A 23,256-nucleotide genomic window follows, 5' to 3' on the forward strand; every position below is an offset into this window, starting at 1 on the left:
TTCCTTAATGACCATAACACTGCTTTATTTTTCTTGTATTCATCTTCACTTTCCCCTGTACTCCAGCCATGAACAACCCTCTGCAATTCTCCAAATATCGTATGGTTGTTCCTGCTTCCTGAGGGTGATTTTACTCAGAGGCTAACCTTTATGATTTTTTTCAAGTTACTCAGAAAACAAAGAAAGAGGGGTAAAGAAGGAGTAACACAACGTGTTGTCCCCAGGGACAGTCATGGGGATTTTCCAAGGTGCCATGTGGAGGGAGCCATCCCTATCTTGGTGCTTCTCTCATTTCCATTTGGGTTCCAAATCTGAGGTGCTAACATTCATGCTGCACTATTAACAAGTTAAAAATGATAAACTGTTTCCTAAAAAGATAGGCAACTGAGGAAAACTGGTTTTAGCTAGTATGGTGTATGTGTGTGTGTGTGTGTGTGTGTGTGGTGGTGTGTTCTTAACCCCTTTGTACACTGGTAGTTATAAAACTAACATTTGCCCTCCCCTCTCCCGTGTTATTTCTAGTGTTGGTGTTTCAGGCACAGCAGGATGGGAGAAGGGCAACGAGGAGTGTCCATGGGGTTGTTGTTCAGTCACTGTCTTGTCCGACTCTTTGTGACCCCATGAACTGTAGCATGCCAGGCTTCCCTGTCCTTCACTATCTCCCAGAGTTTGCTCAAACTCATGTCCATTGAGCCAGTGATACCATCCAACTATCTCATCCTCTGTTGCCCGCTTCTCCTCTTGCCCTCATTTTTTTCCCTAGCATCAGAGTCTTTTCCAATGAGTCAGCTCTTCTCATCAGGTGGCCAAACTATTGGAGTTTCAGCATCAGTCCTTCCAATGAGTATTCTGGGTTGATTTCCTTTAGGATCGACTGGTTTGATCTCCTTCAACCCATATCGTAAATGCATAATGATAATATGTCCTGAATGCTGAATCATGCTAATAACTCCTTTCAAGTAGAGGAAAAATCTTTATGTCTTAGAGCTATCAACAAATTATTTAAACTTGAGAGCTTTACACCATATTAGGTTAAGTTATGCATGTTAAAATCCAAACAGCAAGTATAAAGTTACTGCCTTATACATGAAAGAGACATTTATATTTTAACCTATTTATTGTTATGTGAAACAAATTTATTGAACATTTTACAATTAGTTTTTTCTCCTTTCACCAAATTGATAAAGCTGATAGCTTTTTTAAATTTTTTTGCTTTGAAGAGCCAAGACTGTTATGATATTGTAAGTTCTCAGAACTTATTTGAAGTCACTCTTACATACTTAGAATGATTGAGGTCCGAATCCACAAAAAAGCAGAGGAATTAACCAAATGGTGTTAGAAAGCGGCTACTAACCATTGAAACAGACTTTGTGGACAGACAGAAGCTTCCTACCTAAGCCCCAAACAGGGGAGCCACCTGGTGGACAATGTGAGAACACTTCATTTTTTAGGAGTAGTTGAATGCATAGGCCATATGCAATCCCTGCTTTTTTAAGTTTTTAGGTAGATTTATTGATATATTTAAATTAGTATGCTTTACATGTTTAATTGCTGAGTAACTTTTTCACTTCATACAAATAACAGGCTCTGAAATAAGGACAAGGAACATTATTAGGACACTATGAAAATCAAATGAGAACAACAATCAGTCCAAGAAGGAGAGGCTTTTAGTTATTCCATTTCACGTTTTGTCTGTGTTCTCTCACAGTTCATTGTTCAGTTTGACTGTGTTTATGCATAAAAAATGGCTTCTATACATACTTTAAGCTCCCCTCTGGCTACTTGACTTCCTATCTCTCTCTTCGCCTACACTGCCAAACTTCTTAACAAGGTTGTTTATACTTGCTGTATGCACTTCCTTACCTCCCACGCACTCCTTAGTCAACTTTAATCTGTCTTCTCCCCCTGACACTCCATTAAATTGTTCTCACCAGAGTCACCAGTCACCTTCTTGTCACGAGATCTCGTGGATGTGTGTCAGCTTTTATCTCCCTTCACTACTTGGGAACATTCTGAGGGCTGATCACTCCCTCCTTCTTGCCTCACTGCTTTCCTTGATTTAGGGGATATCCTCTGGACATTCCTGGCCTTCCTCTTACATCTCTGGCTTTTCATCTCAGGATTTTTGCAGGTTACCTTTCCTCTACTCTTCTATTAAATTCTGGTGTTTCTTAGGGTTCTAGGCTAGGCTTTCTCACTCCATCCTCTCTTTCTGGGTCATACTGTCCATGCAAGTGGTTTCTATTGCCCCCTCTATGCTATTGAATCCAAAGTGTATATCTTTGGTCCAAGTGTCTCTTCCTACCCTTTTAGATGACCGCCACTCCCCACCCATCCCTCCCAACTACCTATCAGGTATTGCACTCTGGAGGTCTCTCAGCCATGGAGAGGTCAGCTCAAACTGTGCTCATCTCCACCCACGTCTCCTGCCTGCCCTCCACGACACCTCTGCTATTCCTACTTGAATGAGTGAATGACAACTCTCAGCAAGCCAAATAAAAGTCCTGGGGTAATCCTTGATCTTTTCCCCAAACCTCCACTTCTAAGCAGTTACCAAGCGTCACTGGTCAGCCTCCTAAGAGGTCTCCATTCCCATAGCTATTGCCTTAATTATTTATCACTCTGGTTAGTGAAGAACCTTTCCTTCCCCATCTACCCTTGTCCTACTCCAGAACACAAAACCTGGGAGACCTTTCTAAAGGTCTGGTCATGGCCATTCTGCCTTCTTAAAGCCCCACCATGGTTTTCCATGGCTCCTCCTGCAAACTTCTTACCTTCCCCTGTGGAGCTCTTTGTGACCTCCTCCGTTCCAGCTTTGCCTCTCATCACCTTCCTCTTCTGAGCGCTACCCCAGCCACACTGGACTTTCCCCTTGGAGGTACCAGTTACACTGTCCTGCTGAGCAGTTATAAGGCCGTCCCTCTGCTGTTATTACTGCCCCCTGGGAGCCTTTGTTCACACACTTGCATTGGGCACTTCACCCGCGCCCCCTCTGTGAGCTAAGGTGCTAAGTCTTCAGGAGATGTTTTCTGATATGGCGACTTCACCCCCCGCCCCCCGCCCCCTGCCATCAGGGTTAGGATCTTTGTCACGTGTTTTCCACAGTCCTCTGTTCTTTCCCTAACAGAACACTTTTATTGCTTCCTTATTTCTTTCCCACTGGATGACAGTCTGTCTTATTTAAAATAATGAGGTAATGAATTTTAACACAGTGATTTTGAATCGAGCCCTAATTAGTAAATGATAGACACTGGGTATATAAGGTGAACTCAGAGAACATCTCATCCCATTCAATGTTTAATAGAGCAGGAACCGGCCCCTCACAGGAGTGAATGATATTCCCAAGGTCACACAGCTGATTCATGACGTGTTGCTCATCTTTGCACTGCACTGCACAGCACTGCATCAGCTATAATCCCTGTCCTTTCTTTTTGACCGATTCTGGTTTTCTCTACAAGAAGCTTAAGAAAGGCTTAGCTTGGGCAGAAGTGTGCTTTTAACTTTGTTTCAGTAGTTTTTTTTTTTTTTTTGGCTTGAGTTACAGGGAACCAGGGACTCATTCAGGCTTTTTCAGGTGAGACTGTGACAATGTGGGCAACTCATCTCCTGGGAAAAAGGGGAGCCACAGAATGGGCAGCCTCACCGAACCGTGGCTAGAAGATCATGACAGTGCGAGCAGGCTTTAGGGCATTGTGTTATCTTTTCCTCTCTTAGGAATAAGAATTTAGGAATTTTCACTCTAGTTCTGTGGCCTTAGGTTCAGATCTCTCTCCTTCTTTCCTCTATTTTCTAGCACCTCTTTTTGTGAGCAACTAAGGCTCACAAAAGTCATACCTTTGACTATACAATGACGGTCCGTATAGTCAAAGTTATGGTTTTTCCAGTAGTCATGTATGGATGTGAGAGTTGGACCATAAAGAAGGCTGAGTGTCAAAGAATTGATGCTTTTGAACTGTGGTGTTGGAGAAGACTCTTGAGAGTTCCTTGGACTGCAAGGAGATCAAAACCAGTCAATCCTAAAGGAAATCAGTCCAGAATATTCATTGAAAGGATTGATGCTGAAGTTGAAGCTCCAATACTTTGGTCATCTGATGCAAAAAGCCGACTCATTGGAAAAGACCCTGATGCTGGGAAAGACTGAAGGCAGGAAGAGAAGGGGAAGACAGAGGACGAGATGGTTGGATGGCATCACTGACTCAAAGGACATGAGTTTGAGCAAGCTTTGGGTTGATGGTGAAGGACGATGATGCCTGGTGTGCTGCAGTCCTTGGGGTCGCAAAGGACTGAATGAACAACAACAACAACAGCTAAGGCTTTTCCAGTTTTCCTGGCTCAATTTCTGAGAGAGTTCATCTAATTGGTTTGACTAATTATTGTCACTGCTGCCTGGAGTCAGGCCAGTTCATCAGTCACTGATCCCCTGTTGATGGGCCACTCTTGGCCCAGTGTGATGCTTGGTTTAACCAGTCACGGCTGGGAGGTGGGCTTTTTCTTTTTCCAATCTTTTTCTAAATTTATTTTTAATTGAAGGATAATTACAATATTGTGTTGGTTTCTGCCATACATCAACATGGATCAGTCATAGGTATATATATGTCTCCTCCCTCTTAAGCCTCCCTTCCACCTCCCACCCCATCACACCCCTCTAGGTTATCATAGAGCCCCAGTTTGAATTCCCTGAGTTATACAGCAAATTGCCACTGGCTATCTATTTTACATATGTTAGTGTATATGTTTCCATGCTACTCTTGGGAGATGGGTTTTAAAGCACAGAGCAAAGCCATCCAGCTCAAGGTCAGCCTGGTGCTGTTTTTTTAGAAGGAGTCTGTGGTCTTGGACAAGGTCATGCAAGGCTTGTCAAATGGAGTTCTGGATCCTTAATTTGGGGATAATTTAAAGTTCCTCTAAAAATGTGGAAGAATTTTTTGGTTTGTATAGCTAAGGCCTAAAAATATACCAGCTACTGAAATATTGAAATTGAAGTTTCTGATAGTTTGATTTTCAGAGTCATCTATTCTTGGAAGAAATCTGAGGCTTGCCTAGGAAGAACAGCATGACATTCATAAAACTGAATGGGCTTAGTGAATGTACAGTGAACTTTTCCAGGCGTCTGTATTTATAAAGTTGATTTAAAAATAAGAATATAAGAGTGATGGTATTTGACATTCAGAAGAAATGTTTTGACAAGTGTATGTGATGATTTAGTGGTGCATATTCTGGGGAGTGGACAGGAGTGAAGCTGTGGAGATAAATGTATGTCTTTAAGGAAGTGGTACTTATTGCTGTGAACTTGCCTGTTAAGTTTCCCCAGGCACTCTCCCGTCACTCATGCTTTTGCTCTAACTCACATAGCTGGATCATTATTTTCAAGATGCTAAGAATGTGAAACTTGAATGGATTCTGGATTTTTTTAAACATCTGTAAAAGATGTTTTGGTACATTTGAGCAAATTTAAGTGCATCGCTTTCAAATTAAATGACTGAATGAATGCTAGCTTTGTTGGGGGCTATGATAGTATTGTGGTTACACAGAATCCTTATTTTCATGACATGCCTACTGAGGTATACAGGATGAAGTATACACAGATAGATGGATAGCAATAGATAAGTTGATTACGCCAACATGACATAATATGGACAACTGAGAAATTTAGATGCTATTATGTTAACTTGCGAGTAGCATGATTTTTGAAATAAACATTAAAAAGCATGAAGAAAATGTGTTGCTAATAGTTTGGTATTGTGGATGGCTTGAGTTTGAGATCTGAAACTTGAGAAAGTCTCAGATGAGCAAACGCAGGTCTTGACATTTTCTTGGAGTAACAGTAATCTGGTCTTTAACCAAATGTGCTACTGGATTTGGGCCATCAACAGTGAATACCTCATTAATGACTAAATCTCTAAACAGTCACTGTGGAGGGAGCTGAGTTGGCTGCAGCTCGATTTAACTGTTAATAAAAAGTAGCCCAATTCATTTAATAAAGAAATGGGTGGAGCGTACAAGGTGGTTGACTTTTGACAGTGTCTTGCTGATATCTCTTTGGCCGCTGTAACCAACACCGAACCTAGGAGTCATGCCCATGTAAATGGGTGCCCATAGAGCCACTGGATAGGCCAGTTGGCCCACGCCATGATGCACTCCTAAAGGGGACAGTTTCAGCCTTTGTAAAAGCATTATGGTTTGGCAGAGAATAAAGAATAAGTGTCCTTGGTAGAGGGCAGGTCTAGACCAGATGTAGTACGTCTGTCATTGGGCTGCAGGGGATGCTGTTCACACAAACAGTGTGAAAGGTGCCCCTGGAGTGGTGCAACGCAGGGCCAGATGTCACAAGAAGCCACTTGCTTACTGAACGTCTCAGCACTGTGACCGCTAAGCAGTTGAAACCATTTTGTGATCTGATGTTCACTCTTTTATTAATGTAGCTACACTCTTATTCTGTCATTTTTGAGATTTATCTTTTGGGTGAATAAAAAAGCCAATACTTTAAGCAATGCTATCAGTAATTTCTTAAACTAAAATGTTACCAAGTGAACTCCAGAATGAATTTTAAAAAATATCCTTCTAATATTAGTAACTACTTTTCTAGGCTTTGTCTGTTCTGAGGTTTGAGGCATCCTACATCTTTCAGGCCATTGTGGATAATCTTTTTAAAGTGAAAATTGAAAGATGCTCAACATCACTCATTATCAGAGAAATGCAAATCAAAACCACTATGAGGTACCATTTCACACCAGTCAGAATGGCTGCGATCCAAAAGTCTACAAGTAATAAATGCTGGAGAGGGTGTGGAGAAAAGGGAAACCTCTTACACGGTTGGTGGGAATGCAAACTAGTACAGCCACTATGGAGAACAGTGTGGAGATTCCTTAAAAAACTGGAAATAGAACTGCCTTATGATCCAGCAATCCCACTGCTGGGCATACACACTGAGGAAACCAGAAGGGAAAGAGACACATGTACCCCAATGTTCATCTCAGCACTGTTTATAATAGCCAGGACATGGAAGCAACCTAGATGTCCATCAGCAGATGAATGGATAAGAAAGCTGTGGTACATATACACAATGGAGTATTACTCAGCCATTAAAAAGAATAGATTGGAATCAGTTCTAATGAGGTGGATGAAACTGGAGCCTATTATACAGAGTGAAGTAAGCCAGAAAGAAAAACACCAATACAGTATACTAACACATATATATGGAATTTAGAAAGATGGTAACAATAACCCTGTGTACGACACAGCAAAAGAGACACTGATGTATAGAACAGTCTTATGGACTCTGTGGGAGAGGGAGAGGGTGGGAAGATTTGGGAGAATGGCATTGAAACATGTAAAATATCATGTATGAAACGAGTTGCCAGTCCAGGTTCGATGCACGATACTGGATGCTTGGGGCTGGTGCACTGGGACGACCCAGAGGGATGGTATGGGGAGGGAGGAGGGAGGAGGGTTCAGGATGGGGAACACATGTATACCTGTGGTGGATTCATTTCGATATTTGGCAAAACTAATACAATTATGTAAAGTTTAAAAATAAAATAAAATTAAAAAAAATAAAGTGAAAATTGCATGAATTGGCAAAACAGAGGTTTTTATATTAAGAGAAGCTCACACTGTGTTTGGCTTGCAGCACTCAAGATAGTCATTCATTATACAAGGAAAGTTAATTTGAGATATTATGATATATTTTTTGTGATGATGACCATCTATTACTAAAGTTTCATTTAAAGTACAATTAATAGCCTTTGTCACCTTGCTAAAGGTTAATGTTACTCTTTTGTCCTTTCTAACTAGAGCTGTTGACAAAAGGCAGATGATCACAATAATGGGAAGCAAAGAGCAGGGAAATCAACAGGCAGTGGCTTCTTATTGTTTTATTGAATGGTTCTTTGTCAAAATGCCTGCAAGAGAATTCTCAGGATATCAGTATCACCGCACAAACATAAATTCATAAAGCTTTCTGCAGTGGAATCGTACTTTTAAGGTTTAGCTTGGGGTTTTCTATTATTCAGCTCTGTGGTGTTGAAGCAATTTTGTTGACATTTTCTGTAAGTGGATTAGGCTCACAGTCATTTGCCCAAAGCAGACAGATGGCTTCTTAAACAGAGTACCCTTGCATAAATCTATCTTCTGGTATCTTCAGAAATATAACAGGTCTGTCACAAAAGATAATGCTTGTCATTAATTTTTTTTTGGTGACAGATGATTTCAGTTCATTTTAAATTTCTCATCTGGCTTAAATGAAACAGCTGTTTTTTTAATCTCAGTAGTGAGCAGCGCTTCCACATTTTACACTGAACAATGTTGTAACTTCTAAACTACAAAAAATAAACTTTCATAGGAGGGAGGATTATAGGGTCTAGGATTCTCCAAGGTAAGTTCCCACATGAATGCAATTGTTACTGTTTTTATTTTAAACATTATGAGATTTTTCATGGGGCTAAGGGTGATCAGTCCTGAATTTTATTCTCAATAATGGTTTATTCCCCCTGACTTTACCAACTTGCTTTTTTTAAGCTTCAAATTACTTTATGTTTCCTTACATTTTAGAAGGTAAATACAGTAGACATCTATAACATCTATAGATGTTTATAATGGTACGGATAGTGAAACATTGCATTTACTGAAAGCTTTAAATTTTCAGTTTGTAGACTAATAGTAATAGCTAACAACCTTTAGAGTTTACCATGTATGCCAGGCATTGTTCTAAACAATTCACATGTATTATCTCTCTTAATCTTGCTTTTAACCCTGGAGATGGGTACAATTATCATAGTCATTTTATGGATGAGAAAACTGAGGCCTCAAATGACCTTGCTAATACTTGGTGGGTTTTTGTTCAAGGAGTCTAACAGGTGGCACAGTGTTCTCTAAAATGAAAACCAATCATCTTCTCCACACTTTCCCTACTCATGAATCTTCTATCATTGCTTCTGTATTGCAAATTTCTGAAAATTTGGCTCAGATTAAAATTATTGTATTATTCCAAACTTTGTACCCATGTTGAAGGAAAAGGTCAGATATCAAAGTATGAGCACCAATGTAGTATTTATGCTAAAGACATTCACAAGGTTCTCCCAAAGGACTTTTTATTCTTTTTTAAATCAAAAAGTCTTAAGCTATTTTCTCCTTCTCTACATTTCTAAAATCTATTAGATGACATGTGCAGCATAGCATGTAATGTACCTAAATACAAAGAAAAATAATGCAGTGAAGAAAAACCATCTGTTGTTCTGGGAAGCAGACATTATTAGTTATTTCCCTCATGCTTGTTTTTGTGCGAACCTGGGAAATATATTTATTTAGCTATCTTGAGTCCATTTCTTCATCTATGTAGTTATGAAAACATTATAACTATTCTTCAAAAATTTTAAATACTGACTGAGAGCTCTTACTTGGTGGAACAAAATGATGCTGTCACTAAATTAAACTTTATTGAGTATTTTCCACTTTCAATGTTTTTTTCCCAGTTTAAATTTCAAGGAAACAAATAAATTCTAAGTAATGAAATATAAGGAAAAATGGGATGTGTCAGACAATTTTGGTGCTGTGTCATAGAGGCAGTATACTTCTAGACCAATCACCTCCCATGCTATCTGTATCTGTAAGACTGTAGGAGGATTAAAGATTCAAGGTGATCATCAAAAGACCCTCACATCGTATTTCACTGATTGTAAGATGCCAGGAAAGAAATGAAGATGCCGCTCCATATTTCAAGCTGTTGTTCAGTTGTCGCTTTCACAGGGAAGCCTTGGCTAATACCCTAGACTACCTGTTCCTGCAGCATCCCGTTCCTTTAAGCACGTAGCTCAACTTGCAATTAGGCATAAATTTGTTTTTGTGACTTTTTGGTTTATGCCTATATCCCTTACTAAAGATTTATGTGGCCGGGGGTCATCTGTGCTCAACACGGTATCCCCAGATTCTAGCCTGATGGTTCTTAATAGGCACAGTACTGCCCCCTAGAGGGTGTTTAGGAACATTGTAGAGGTGACTTCCGGAGGGAGGGGGATTCTCCTGCCATTTAGTGGGAGAGGCCAGGAATGTTGGCTTTCCTACACTGTGCAGGATGGTGCAAAACAATGAAGAATTGCTCCATGTCCTTCAGGACTTTCTAGAGTCTTGCCTGACTGCACATTCTAAAATACAAATCAGAGGACTTTTGTAAATGATTGTTTAACAAGAAGTTATGTGAAAGGCCCAGTACCTGAGAAGGAGTTACTGAGAGGTAAGCCGAAATGAATAAAGATATTGTTTCCAAATTACTGAATAACGTATTCACTCTGGGCATTCTGTCTACCTGATTGTATAATTTCTATAATTGTAATATTGGAACAACCTGAAGTGAGATATTGGTTTTGATTTGATACTTTGTTATTATTGATAATCCATGATAAGCCTTCCACAGTATCCTGTGAAGTAGAAGCTGATATTATCAACCACAAGGAAAATGTCCTTTGAGGTTCTTTTGAAGATTTGGCAAATTTGATGAGATGTGCTGCTGCGGCTGCTGCTAAGTCGCTTCAGTCGTGTCCGACTCTGTGCGACCCTATAGACGGCAGCCCACCAGGCTCCCCTGTCCCTGGGATTCTCCAGGCAAGAACACTGGAGTGGGCTGCCATTTCCTTCTCCAGTGCATGAAAGTGAAAAGTGAAAGTGAAGTCGCTCAGTCGTGTCCAACTCTCTGCGACCCCATGGACTGCAGCCCACCAGGCTCCTCCGTCCATGGGATTTTCCAGGCTAGATGCTGGAGTGAGTTGCCATTGCCTTCTCAGCGATGAGCTGTATGGAACATTATTTACTTCTTAACTTGTGGGATTATCACATTTTTCTCCATGGTGAGATTCTGTACTTGTCTTGACATATTATCCCTATCTTAATTAAGATTATTTTCTTCCTTCTTTTATTATATGTAAGCAAGTCTGGTCTGTTGCCATTATTTGTTTATATACTGGTATCTATGTGGTACATCAGCATTGTCATTTCCTGTATTTTATGTGTGTAGAAAGGCATCTGGTCCTGTTATCTCTCTTTTAAATATTAATGAATCATATTAAGTAAGTAAAAGTATCTATCTACCTCATTATGGTTTCCTGAATGCCTGCTTGGGTGTTTACATGTTGAAATACAAATTATTTTATTTTAAATGACCATTCTTATTTTGGGCGGTGTGTATAGCTCAGTTGGTAAAGAATCCGCCTGCAATGCCGGAGACCCCGGTTCAATTCCTGGGTTGGGAATATCCTCTGGAGAAGGGATAGGCTACCCACTCCAGTATTCTTAGGCTTTCCTGTGGCTCAGCTGGTAAAGAATCTGCCTGCACTGTGGGAAACCTGGGTCTATGGAGTCGCAAAAAAGAGTTGGACATGACTGAGCAACTGAACAACAGTAATATATTATTAGTCTTTTATTTGGAGGAGGGCATGGCAACCCACTCCAGTATTCTTGCCTGGAGAATTCCCATGGACAGAGGCTCTTGGTGGATTTCAGTCCATGGGGTCACAAAGAGTCAGACACAACTGAGCGACTAAGCAGACAAGCAGAGTCTTTTATTTCTAGACTCTCAGTTTCGTTCCGTTGGTCTATGTGTCTTTTTATGACAGAACCATACTGTTTTGATTAGCTTTGTAACAGAGTTTGAAATCAGATGTATGATGCCTCCAACTTTGTTCTCTCTCAGGATTGCTTTGGTTATTTCGGATCTTTTTTGTTCTGTATGAATTTTTGTGTTATTTTTCTCTTCTTGTGAAAAATGCCACTGGAATTTTGGTAGGGATCACATTGAATCTATGGATGGTTTTGGGTAATATGACCATCTTAATAATTGTAATTCTGATCCATGATCATGGGATAGCTTCCCATTTATTTGTATTATCTTCAGTTTCTTTTATCAGTGCCTTTAGTTTTCAGTGTACAGATCTTTCACCTCCTATGTTAATTTTATTCCTAAGTATTTTATTATTTTTGATGCTATTGTAAATGGAATTATTTTATTTCTTTTGCTTTCTGATAGTTTGTTGTAGGTGTATAGAAATACAACTGATTATATTTTTATGTTGATTTTGTATCCTGCACCTTTACTGAATTCACTAATCAGTTCTAACAGTATTTTTATGGAGTCTTTAGGAGTTTCTATATAAAACATCAGGTCATCATTTTACTTCTTCCTTTCCAATCTGGATATCTTTTATTCCTTTTTCTTGCCTAATTGTTCTGGTTAAGTCTTCCAATATTATGCTGAATAGAAATAGTGAGAGTGGGCACTCTTGTCTTGTTCCTGATCTTAGAAGAAAAGCTTTCAACCTTTTACAATTGACAGTTAGAACCAGACATGGAACAATGGACTGGTTCCAAAATGGGAAAGGATTATGTCAAGATTGTATACTGTCACTCTGCTTATTTAACTTATATGCAGAGTGCATCATGCAAAATGCTGGGCTGAATGTAGCACAAACTGGAACCAAGATTTCAGGGAGAAATATCAATAACCTAGATATACAGATGACACCACGCTTATGGCAGAAAGCGAAGAGGAACTGAAAAGCCTCTTGATGAAAGTGAAAGAGGAGAGTGAAAAAGCTGGCTTAAAACTCAACATTCAAAAAACTAAGATCATGGCATCTGGTCCCATCACTTCATGGCAAGTAGATGGGGAATCAGTGACAGACTTTATTTTCTTGGGCTCCAAAATTACTGCAGAAGGTGATAGTAGCCATGAAATTAAAAGACACTTGTTCCTTGGAAGAAAAGCTATGACCAACCTAGACAGCATATTAAAAAGCAGAGACACTACTTTGCTGACAAAGGTCTGTCTAGTCAAAGCTATGGTTTTTCCAGTAGTCAGGTATGGATGTGAGAGTTGGACCATAAAGAAAGCTGAGTGCCAAAGAATTGATGCTTTTGAACTGTAGTGTTGAAGAACACTCTTGAGAGTCCCTTGGACTGCAAGGAGATCCTATCAATCAATCCTAAAGGAAATCAGCCCTGAATATTCATTGGAAGGACTGATGCTGAAGCTGAAGCTCCAATACTTTGGTCACCTGATGTGAAGAACTGACTCATTGGAAAAGACCCTGATGCTGGGAAAGATTGAAGGCAGGAGAAAGGGACAACAGAGGATAAGATGGTTGGATGGCATCATCGACTGGATGGACATGAGTTTGAGCAAGTTCCGGGAGTTGGTGATGGACAGGGAAGCCTGGTGTGCTGCAGTCCATGGGGTCACAAAGAGTCGGACATGATTGAGCGACTGAACTGAACTGAACTGATGGTGTTACCTGTGGGCTTGTCACATATGTCCTTTTGTATATTGAAGTACATTCCATATATACTCAATTTATTGAGAGTTTTGTCATGAAATGATGTAGAATTTTGTCAAATGATTTTTAGGCATCTGTTGAAATGATCATATAATTTTTATATTTCATTGTGTTAAAGTGATGCAATTATGTTATTATTAGGGAGTAGTATTTAAATAATGTTAAACTACTTCATTTACATATAGGACTGTATATGTTTAAGTGTATTAGTCAACTCAGTTGTGTCTGACTCTTTGTGACCCCATGGAGCCTACCAGGCTCCTCCATCCATGGAATTCTCCAGGCAAGAATACTGGAGTGAGTAAGCCATTCCTTTCTCTAGGGGATCTTCCTGACCCAAGGCTCAAACCCAGGTCTTTTGCACCACAAACAGATTCTTTACTGCCTGAGCCGCCAGGGAAGCCCAGTACTCTCTCTCTCTCTATATATATATATGCATACTCACACAATGACACAATAGTTGTCTACTCTATATTGAAAACTAATTAAAAAAAACATGGTTAATACAAAGGTTGTTATTTGAGAAAGACGTGTGGAAAAAGAAAATCTTATTTACCAGGTCTTAAAAGATATGTCATCAAATTTAACTTTCAAACATAATTTTTATTATGTTGAATATTAATAGAGTATGACTTCATATTTTTTAGAACCTTTTGTATGGTTGTTATTAAACAAGTCTTTCTGTTTTATTCTTTAATGTTTTGTGGCATTGAATTATTCTAAAATTTTTTTTGAAATATCTTCTACATTTTGTAAATTATTCTTCTTTCAGATCTAAGTTCTCAGATACTAAAAATACTTACTTAGGTTCTGTTTCCATAATCTTCAGAGATATTTGATTAATTGGAGTTCTGACAAATACTAAAATGTGTCATAAGGATAATTTAAAAAACTGAACTGTATAAAAATTATAAAATCTAATGGCTCAGGTAAACATGTCCAGTGTAGTTCACTTTTTTCTTCCTATAAAAAGGAAATAGTTTAATGCTTTATGTGATAAAGATTTGAAAAGCAGTGTTTTTTCTTTTTTTTTTAAGTTCAGAGTTTCAGGAGAAGAATAACACAAAAAGTTCCATTAAGTCAATACTCTTAGACCAGAACTACTCTTCAACTACTCATCTATATTTCTTGAATGTTCATAGGGTAAAAATTCCCATTCTTAAGAGGCAAGTATAATGCCTCTTGGTTGACAAGGTCTTGAAAAATAATAAATCTGAGTATTGATAACTTTCTGCAATGAGAACTTCTATTTTTGTGCAGTCGAGGTATTTTGTACGTAATTTCCCCATGGCTACATCTCTGTGCCTGTTACTCTTGCTAACATGTTGTATACATTCTATACATAACTAGGCTTTCATTCTGGAGAGCAAGAATCCCAGGCTGTCTTTGCACAGTTTTACCCAATATTTCAGTAATGTAACATCAAGAGAAATATGTCTGTTTTGACACCAACACATTTTTGATTTGCTATTTTGATTTCTCAAATAAAGGACACTGTAATGGTTGTGTGTATCTCTTTGGAGCAAAACACTTACACCTTTTAGATGATACAGAGATTCCTCAAAAGCATGCTTTTTGAACAGTTATTAACTGTGCACAGCCCTCTACAATATGGTCATGTCCAGCAAATGGAGCTGGAATAAATAAAGAGGTACTAACACCATCATACTGTCTGTGGCCGATTTTTGCTGCAGTATTATCCAGGGGTGACTCTAGCTGTGGGTGGGTAGAATTTCAGGGGAATCTGTCTGCCATTGAGTGTGTGATGACGAATAGCCACACAAGCCTGCCTGGCGACAGTGTTGCATTTGTTTATGGGTGTCGTTGTGAATACGTGAGGGCCTCTCTATTCCCAGAGTCTTGATTAACTGCTTTAAATATTTGTGGTGTACTCTGAGACAACCCAGACATTTCCTTCATACATGACAAAGACACTAGTTATAATGTTCGACTGCTCTTTCATGCACTGATATCACAAGGAATTGTGCAGTTCATGGGAAAAATGGATATTAAAGACCATGGATGTCTTTTGTAAGTTACTCTGCCAGAATGTAGCCAAAACTATTTTAGACTGTTTTCAAACACTGGAGGGAAACTGCCTTTCTTAGTATGAACAGGAATAACACAAATTCTAAACGTCTTTTGATAGATGATAAAATGTATTGTTATATAGCTAATAGCTGACTTGCATTTAGAATTCTAGCCTCTTTTATGGTTTTGAGATAATGGGTACAAATTGGTTTATGTTTAGTATATTGTGCTCAATAAGTATTAGCTTCTGTTTAGTATCGCAATAGCATTTTAAAGTTTTTAAATTTTTTTTATTGTGGTAAATGTCACATAATATAAAACATACTATTTTAACCATATTTAACTGTACAGTTCAGCAGCTTTAAGTACATTCACATTATTTTGCACCTCTCACCATCATCCATCTCCCGAATTTTTCACTTCCCTAAACTGAAACTCTGTCCCCATTAAACACTAACTCCCCATCCCCCTCCCCACTCACCCTACCTCCTGGGCCCTGACATCTACCAATGTACTTTCTGACTCTATGAATTTGTCTGTTCTAGGTACCTCGTGTAAGTGGAATCAAACAGTATTTTCATCTAATGTATATTGGAATGCATTTTTAAGGTTAGCTTAATATGTGTCCTACAAATAGAGTGTGCCTTCTTCCCCTCCGCCCACCCCCCATGCTACACAGTAGGTTCTCATTAGTTATCTCTCTTATGCTAAGTTGCTTCAGTTGTGTCTGACTCTTTGTGACACTATGAACCGTAGCCTGCCAGGCTCCTCTGTCCCTGGGATTCTCCAGGCATGAATACTGGACTGGATTGTCATGCCCTCCTCCAGAGGATCTTCCAAACCCAGGAATCGAAGCCTGGTCTCTTACTTACAGCTCTGGCATTGACAGGTGGGTTCTTTACCACTATCACCACCTGGGAAGCCCATAGTAATATATAATCATTCCCAATCTGCCAATTCATCCCATCTTCTTTTTCCCCCCTTGGTGTCCATACATTTGTTCTCTACATCTGTGTGTATATTTCTGCTTTTTATTGTCAGTAATAATTTTAGTAGTAATAAAAATTGTGGTGGCATGGTAGTATATCAGTCCCATTTGCAATCTAAATGCATCACATATTTCTTGATTTCTAGATAATGTATTTTAACTGCAATTTAATGATATTGGAAAGATTTGGTTATGAATGCTTAATGTATCTTTTTTTAAAAAAACTCATTAATCATTACTAATTTTTAGATTCAAATTTCTGTAGTGATTTATGGTTTTCTATGATTCTAAGTGTTACTCTTTAAGTGTGTTGGGATTTCCATGGACTCTGACATTTGGAAGCCAAATAACCGTGGAGGTCATTGTTGGGGCTTTTGATAGTCCTCTTGTCGCAGCATCAGTCATCAGCATCAGTCTGCCTGAGATGCCCTTTATTACTTTTACTTTTCTTCAGATTGAAGCAGTCCTCATGTTTTCCCCTGAAGTGTCCCTAGTACTAGAGGAGAGATGCTAAACATTCCCTTGAGATCACTCATATATTGAAATGTTGGCAACAGCTTGACATTTCTTTCAAGTTGAGTATTCACTGGTCAGATTGTCCATTAATTGTTCATTCCAGGCCATTACAATCTCAGATTTATTTTCCCAAGAGATGTTACGCTTCATATACCACCAAGTAAAATGAATTCTCTTGGGCTTCTCTCCTTTCTGCCTTTCTCCCAAGACCTCTGTTGGAGGAGAATTTCTAAGTATACTCTTTAGAAATGCCCAGTTATAATACTCCTTAAATGAATACTACACACTAGTATCTTTAATTGGCTTAGCTAAGTGATCTAAATACCTAATATATCTTGTGGGAAATGATACACAGGACAGAGCTATTTCAAGGGAAGAGATATGGTCTAAGCTGCCTAGTTAGGGAGTTTGAGAGGAAGTGTGATGGAATAGAGAAAGGGTGCTAGTTGGTCAATAGAAATCACTGCACATATAGTGGGAAGAAGTCAGCCCTGAAAAGGAATGACAAGATGGGGGTTGTTAACAATAAACGTCACCCTCTGCACAGTTTTGCCTAGAATGAGTCTTTTCTGCTTCTGCTTATTTAATCAAGAGGACTCAAGGAGTTTAGTCACAGAACAGAAAGATGACCTCTCTGCTTTCTTCTTTAAAAAATTGAAAACAGCATTTTTACATCAGTATTTAAATGTAAATCTTAATAATGTAGTCTTTCAATTTTTCTTGTTCTATTAGTTAATAGATTAATTTTTCTTTTAACATTTTTTACCTGCCTATATCATGTACCCAGGACGTGTTGTCTCTTAGTTATCCAGAGATGATGTCCTTGTGTTTTTGTGTACTGGCACAAGCTGTCTTCTCCAACTGGCCTTTGTTTTCTAGAGAGAGTGACTTCTGTTTACCAGAACTGGCACAGTCCGGCTTTTAGGCCTGGATGACGCTTCTCAGAACCGATGAGATGACATTCTGGCTGATTAATTAGATGTGTTTCATAACCTGCTGCCAGAAAAGAGACATGAGAGCATCATGCATTAGTAGTATCAAGCTTGATATTTTTGTGTATTTCACTGCTCTCTTGCAATTAGGAAAGATGCCAGCTTAGCTTTTGTCATGCTTTAAAAATGCTTGATGAAAATTTCAACACCAAGAGCAAAGGGAGCACTTAAAACTAATACTCTGAAAATGAGTGTGGGTATAATCTGTTTGTTAATACAGTTTGTTTTTTTAAAGGGATGTTTGCATTTGTAAAAGCAGTAGCAGTATACATATCTCAGTAAAAACAAACCCTTATGGATGCATTTTAAACAAGTTGGTAAAATTTATATTAAAATGTGCACACATCAAGACATTTATTTAGTAGTGGTGGTGGTGGTTTAGTCACTAAGTCATGTCCAACTCTTGCGACCCCATGGACAGAAGAGCCTGACAGGCTACAGTCTGTGGGATTCTCCAGGCAAGAATACTGGAGTGGGTTGCCATTTCCCACTATTTAGTAGTTGACTATGTCAATTGCTTTTCATATCGCCTAATAGCATATTTACTTGTGATTATTTAAATCACAAACAGCTTTTCAACATATTTTCTTTAATCTTTAAAAGTATGAGGAAGGCAGAAGAATGTTTTCATCATTTTTACAAGAGATAGAATGGCACATGGAGAAATTGTTGGAGCTAAAAGCACAACGAAGATCCTCTGACTTTTGTCCCTGCCAACATATCTTGGTGCATCTTATCTTCCTGACTGTAGATCCCATCTCTAAGTTCTGTGCCACCTGGGCAATGATTGTCTTTTTATCTGTCTTGTTTCCATGGGTAACAATGACTGGGAGGCTTTAATGTGCTTTGTAGAGTGCACAACTTGCCTTGAAGAGATGTCATATCATGTCGTGGTTAAGACTACAGACTCTGGAGTCAACTGCAAGACTTTATTTCAACCCCAGCTCTACCACTTAGCAGCTGTGTGACTCTGGGAATGAGGACCATTCTGGGCCTCTATTTGTTTTTTTACTCTAAACTTAAAATAAGAAAGATGCCTATTTTGTGGGGATGTTGTGACAATTGAATAATGAACATATATAAAGCATGAAGAAGGATGACCACAGAGAGCAATCACTTTGTATGTTATATTATTATTATTGCTTAAGGACTGCATTTTCAAGGTGGATATGACCTTCTTTTTAACTTTCAAAGGGAGCTTATTATTGTCTATACTCCCCAAGTTCTGTTGGTGTAGTGCATATTTTTCCCTTTGAAAGTCCCTCTATATCCTAGAGTGTTCAGTCTCTAGTCTAGTCTTCGTCTAAATTCTAAGTGTGGTGTGTGAAATACGGTAGGCTTCACAGGTGGTGCTAGTGGTAAAGAACCTGCCTGCCAATGCAGGAGACATAAGAGATGCAGGTTTGATCCCTGGGATGGAAAGATCCCCTGGAGGAGGGTATGACAACCCACTCCATATTCTTGCCTGGAGAATCCCATGGACAGAGGAGCCTGGCAGTCTACAGTCCATTGGGTCACACAAAGTCAGACACGACTGAATTTACTTAGCACACAGGCACACCATAACAAAAATATTAGACAAAGCCTTACTCATCCTGTGTTTAAAAGTGTTGTTTGAAGGACTGAGCTATTATGACATAAGATGGAACTGGCAAGTGCTTCTACAGATTTTGAGGAAATATTCCAAAGCATTTTAATACAAGCTTTCTCATATACCCTGAGGTGAAAGCCTTCATCAAATTAAAGAGAGCAAACAGCATATCATGCATAAAATAGATGACTTATCTTTTCTTGGAGTCTCTGCTTTATACAGAAACTCTCCAGCAGCTCGTGTAACCTCCAGTTTCAAGGTCATACTCTCATGCATTGTCGTGAGAATGAAGCTAGGAGACAGAACTGCTTCCTCTTTTGTCTGTACCCTGTGGAGACATGTTCTGGCTTCCCCATACTTACTTCTTCCGCCCCCTAGGCCAGTGTCAGCATACATTCTTGATCATCACAACAATGAACTAAAATAAGAAAAAAGATAATGGAAAAAGATCACTCAGGCTCTGCTATAACTGACAATGGATGATATTCTGTGATCCTTGTTTGCTTTTTTGTTTTGATTGACACACTAAGCCTCCAGAGCCTCTCCTCCATCAACGAGATGGGAACATTGTTTTGAGGATAATGGAAGAGATAGAAGGAATGTGGGTAACCTGGAACTTATCAGACTGCAAACTGCAGTGATGATGCAGTGTATTAAAAACAAACAAACAAAACAAAACAGCAGCTCACCAAGCATAAGGGTGTGTGATTTACTTTATGGAAGATATTTTGCTTAATAAGACCTTGTACACCAAGGAGCTGATTTAATTTTTGGTTTTTTGAGGAAGAGCTTCTTTCCTTGTTTTCTCCCAAGCTTAGGAATGCTGGGCTGGGTGGGACAGGAGTTGTAGCAATGTGCAAAGTCTCAAACCCTGGTGATGGAAGGGCTGAGTGTCCTCGATACATTCAGAGGAGAGTGTTTCCTCCCACAGGAATCTCAAGGGGGCTGCCGGCAATCACAGAACCAATGGTGAAAGCTCAGGTTGAGGTCCTTGAGTTAAATTACAAAGACCCTCAATAATGCAAGAAAAAAATGCGGCCTAAACCTGGCAAAAGTGGGCTCTCAAGTCTAAGTCTGTTTCCTCGCTGAGCAATAGCAGGAAGCATATAGAATGATGTCACTTAGGATCTTCCTGGCCCGTAACTTTTTTCTTTGATGTTTATTTCTGCTTGTTTGTAGGGCCAGGGAGACCTGTTGAAGAACGCCAAGAATGAAGCCATAGAAAACATGAAGCAGATCCAGCTGGCGTGCTCGTCTTGCGGCCTCAGTAAAGCTCCCAGCAGTGGTGCTGAGGTCAAGAGTAAGCGCAGCCTGGAGGCCATAGAGGAGAAGGAGAGCTGTGAGGACAATGGGAGGCTGTGACCCCGAGCCGCAGCAATGCCTTCACCTAGCCTGCCTGCCAAGGACTCTGGTTTTCCCTTCTGATTTGCTTTCTTTAATAAGATTTTTAGAAGTTCACAAGAAGATGCCCTCTATGGGATATTGGACATAAACAGATATTTTCACAGCGTCAGTATTTTAATGTAGTTAATTTATCTAAGTTAAAACCTCTAGTAGCAGTGTTTTAAAATTCTGAGATATGTGTACACACTCATGTATGGATGTGGGTGGAAGTGTGTGTATGTGTGTGTGTGTGAGAGAGTGAGAGACAGAGATAGAGAGGTAGAGAGCAAAAAAGAATGATTGAGAGAGATAGGTGGGAAGGGGAGAGAGAGGTTGAGATTCTGTTAAAATCTATTCTGTGTTGCATTATTCATTTGGTAAGTTATTACTTATCATTTTGGGACAAATTTGTTAATCTGAAATTCTAAAGAGCACTTACTATAACCTGTTGCTGTGCTTAATTTTATTTCTCTACCTTTGTCATTTAATTTAGAGATCTTAACATAGCTTATTGTGGAAGGAAGCCAAAGTTACCAATGCATAGATATTTTAATAGATTAAATATAGATTAGACACATTCCTAAGAATCACAGTAGAAATAAAAGTGAATGAAAGCTAAACAGTTGATCAGAATTTCTGGAGGATCAGTTAGTGAGCTCTTTAAAATATTTATTAAATAAAAGCAATTTTTAGAAAGCTTTTTGTAGTTTACTAAACAGATGTGATTTCATTGGGAAAGCTGATCATAAGTGAATTTATACCCACCCACTCTGAAACACAGTGAAAACTCTGTTGAGATTAGAATTTTGATGTGACAACAATATTCAGTTATGAAATTTCAAGGTTGAGATTTGTAAGAATGTCTCATTCTTCCAAACTGGGGATCTAGAGTTCATTTTCTCTAACAAACATGGGCAGAGAGGAGGTCTTGGCTTTCATTGCATTTAATTTATAGTACTAAATTTAAAGACATCATCCAAACAATATCATATCATCATCTTGAGATGATATAAATTCTGTGCATCAGATAACATTATGATGATTTAAGGACTAACTGATTACAAAAATCTATTATATAATTTTAACACATGCAGAAAAACAAACACGCCAAAAAAGCAAATGACTAATTCGGGTACATTTATAATTGCATCCAGATAATTTTTATCCTAATATCTTCATAAAGTACTTGAGTATAATATGTTTGTTACCTCCAACAGAACTAAATGTTCTATGGTTATGAAAATTTATTTATTTAAAACATTGCTTTTATTTTGAAAAGCTTCTTAATTAATTTGGTTAACAAATATGCTAATTTGGGGGAAGCTAGGGAAGATCATTGTTGAAATTTTGCAAATATAAACATCTTCTATGGCTACTGTGTTAAGTTATTTCTGACTTCTTAACACTATTATGTTTATGTTGCACATTACTGAGACAGTAAAGATATAAAACAACACTTTTATTGTTTTCTTTTATTGGAAATTAATTGAAAAAGGAGCGATAATGAAAATAAGTTATTATATCAAAAAATCTTACAGAATATACATCCATGGACCAGATATGATGATATTTCTCCCTAGGTTTAAAACTGGGTGCTTAGAAAGCACACAAGCTCATTTGAAGGTAGGTTTCCAATGGTATACAGAAACCAGAAAGTGTCCTTACCCTCCATTGTAAAAAATACTTACCCTGCACGGTAGTTACAAGGAATAGTGGAACATGGATATCTAAGTCCTTTATGATGAAAAAGAGGCGATATAAATAGAAACAAAACCTTCCTGATATCAGCCAATTGGTTGGTTTCACCTGTGGACTGCTTCACCTCCCTGAATTCCTTGTGGAAAAATCCATGCCTTTACCAGAGAGACAAGAAGACAAGCTAAAGAGTGGCAGACTTTCAAAGGATATTTATTCATGTATTTATTTTAGGGTCAAATCCAATTTCCAGAGTGGCTTCTCTGGTTTATTCCATGTGTCCTGAGGCTCCACGCACACTTAGGCTCTACCCAGACATTCTTGAGAACGTGATACCACTCTACCTCATCTAATGCTACTTCTCTTGGCAGCCTCACTCTTCTCCATTGTGTTGGGTATCCCTGGTAGACAGGGAGTGACGGGTGGGGCCGGGAGTTGCAAGAGAAGAGGTCTTACCTCTTGATGGAATAACAAAAACAAACATACCAACCTTTCTTCATTATTGTATTCTACAAGTGTCTGTTTTCTTTTCAAACTTGAACAGCAGTAGAAAAAGCCCCCTTCTCTCCACTTAGATTTTGGGGATACTAGGAAGGCAGTGTGGAAGATATTAATTCTGTGTTTGTTTATTAATTTTTACATTACCCAGAGGATTTGAGGTAGATTTGATGGTAGATATTATCATTGACATTTTATAGGTGAGAAAGCCCAAGGCCACTGATACATTAAATGGAAGAATTG

At 38.7% G+C, this 23,256-nt stretch overlaps 1 protein-coding gene and 1 long non-coding RNA gene across 5 annotated transcripts in view; one reads left to right on the forward strand and one right to left on the reverse strand.

Moving 5' to 3' along the window:
- PLCL1 (phospholipase C like 1 (inactive)) overlaps positions 1-22,276 on the forward strand; it is a 367,636-nt gene extending 345,360 nt beyond the window's left edge. For all 4 annotated transcript variants that reach the window (XM_006078169.4, XM_025277943.3, XM_006078170.4 and 1 more), the window contains one exon: positions 20,617-22,276. In XM_006078169.4, coding sequence (XP_006078231.1) covers positions 20,617-20,799 — 183 coding nt within the window. In that variant the 3' untranslated portion in view covers positions 20,800-22,276. The remainder of the gene's footprint in view (positions 1-20,616) is intronic.
- On the reverse strand, positions 8,024-22,643 carry LOC123331843. The gene is made up of 4 exons (XR_006548644.2): positions 22,509-22,643; positions 19,800-19,855; positions 17,621-17,850; positions 8,024-8,156 (listed from the first exon to the last, which is right to left on the reverse strand). It is a non-coding gene; the product is annotated as an uncharacterized LOC123331843 (long non-coding RNA).
- Between the last annotated feature and the right edge of the window lie 613 nt (positions 22,644-23,256).

This window comes from Bubalus bubalis, chromosome 2 (genome assembly GCF_019923935.1).
Source record: "Bubalus bubalis isolate 160015118507 breed Murrah chromosome 2, NDDB_SH_1, whole genome shotgun sequence".
Taxonomy (NCBI): domain Eukaryota; kingdom Metazoa; phylum Chordata; class Mammalia; order Artiodactyla; family Bovidae; genus Bubalus; species Bubalus bubalis.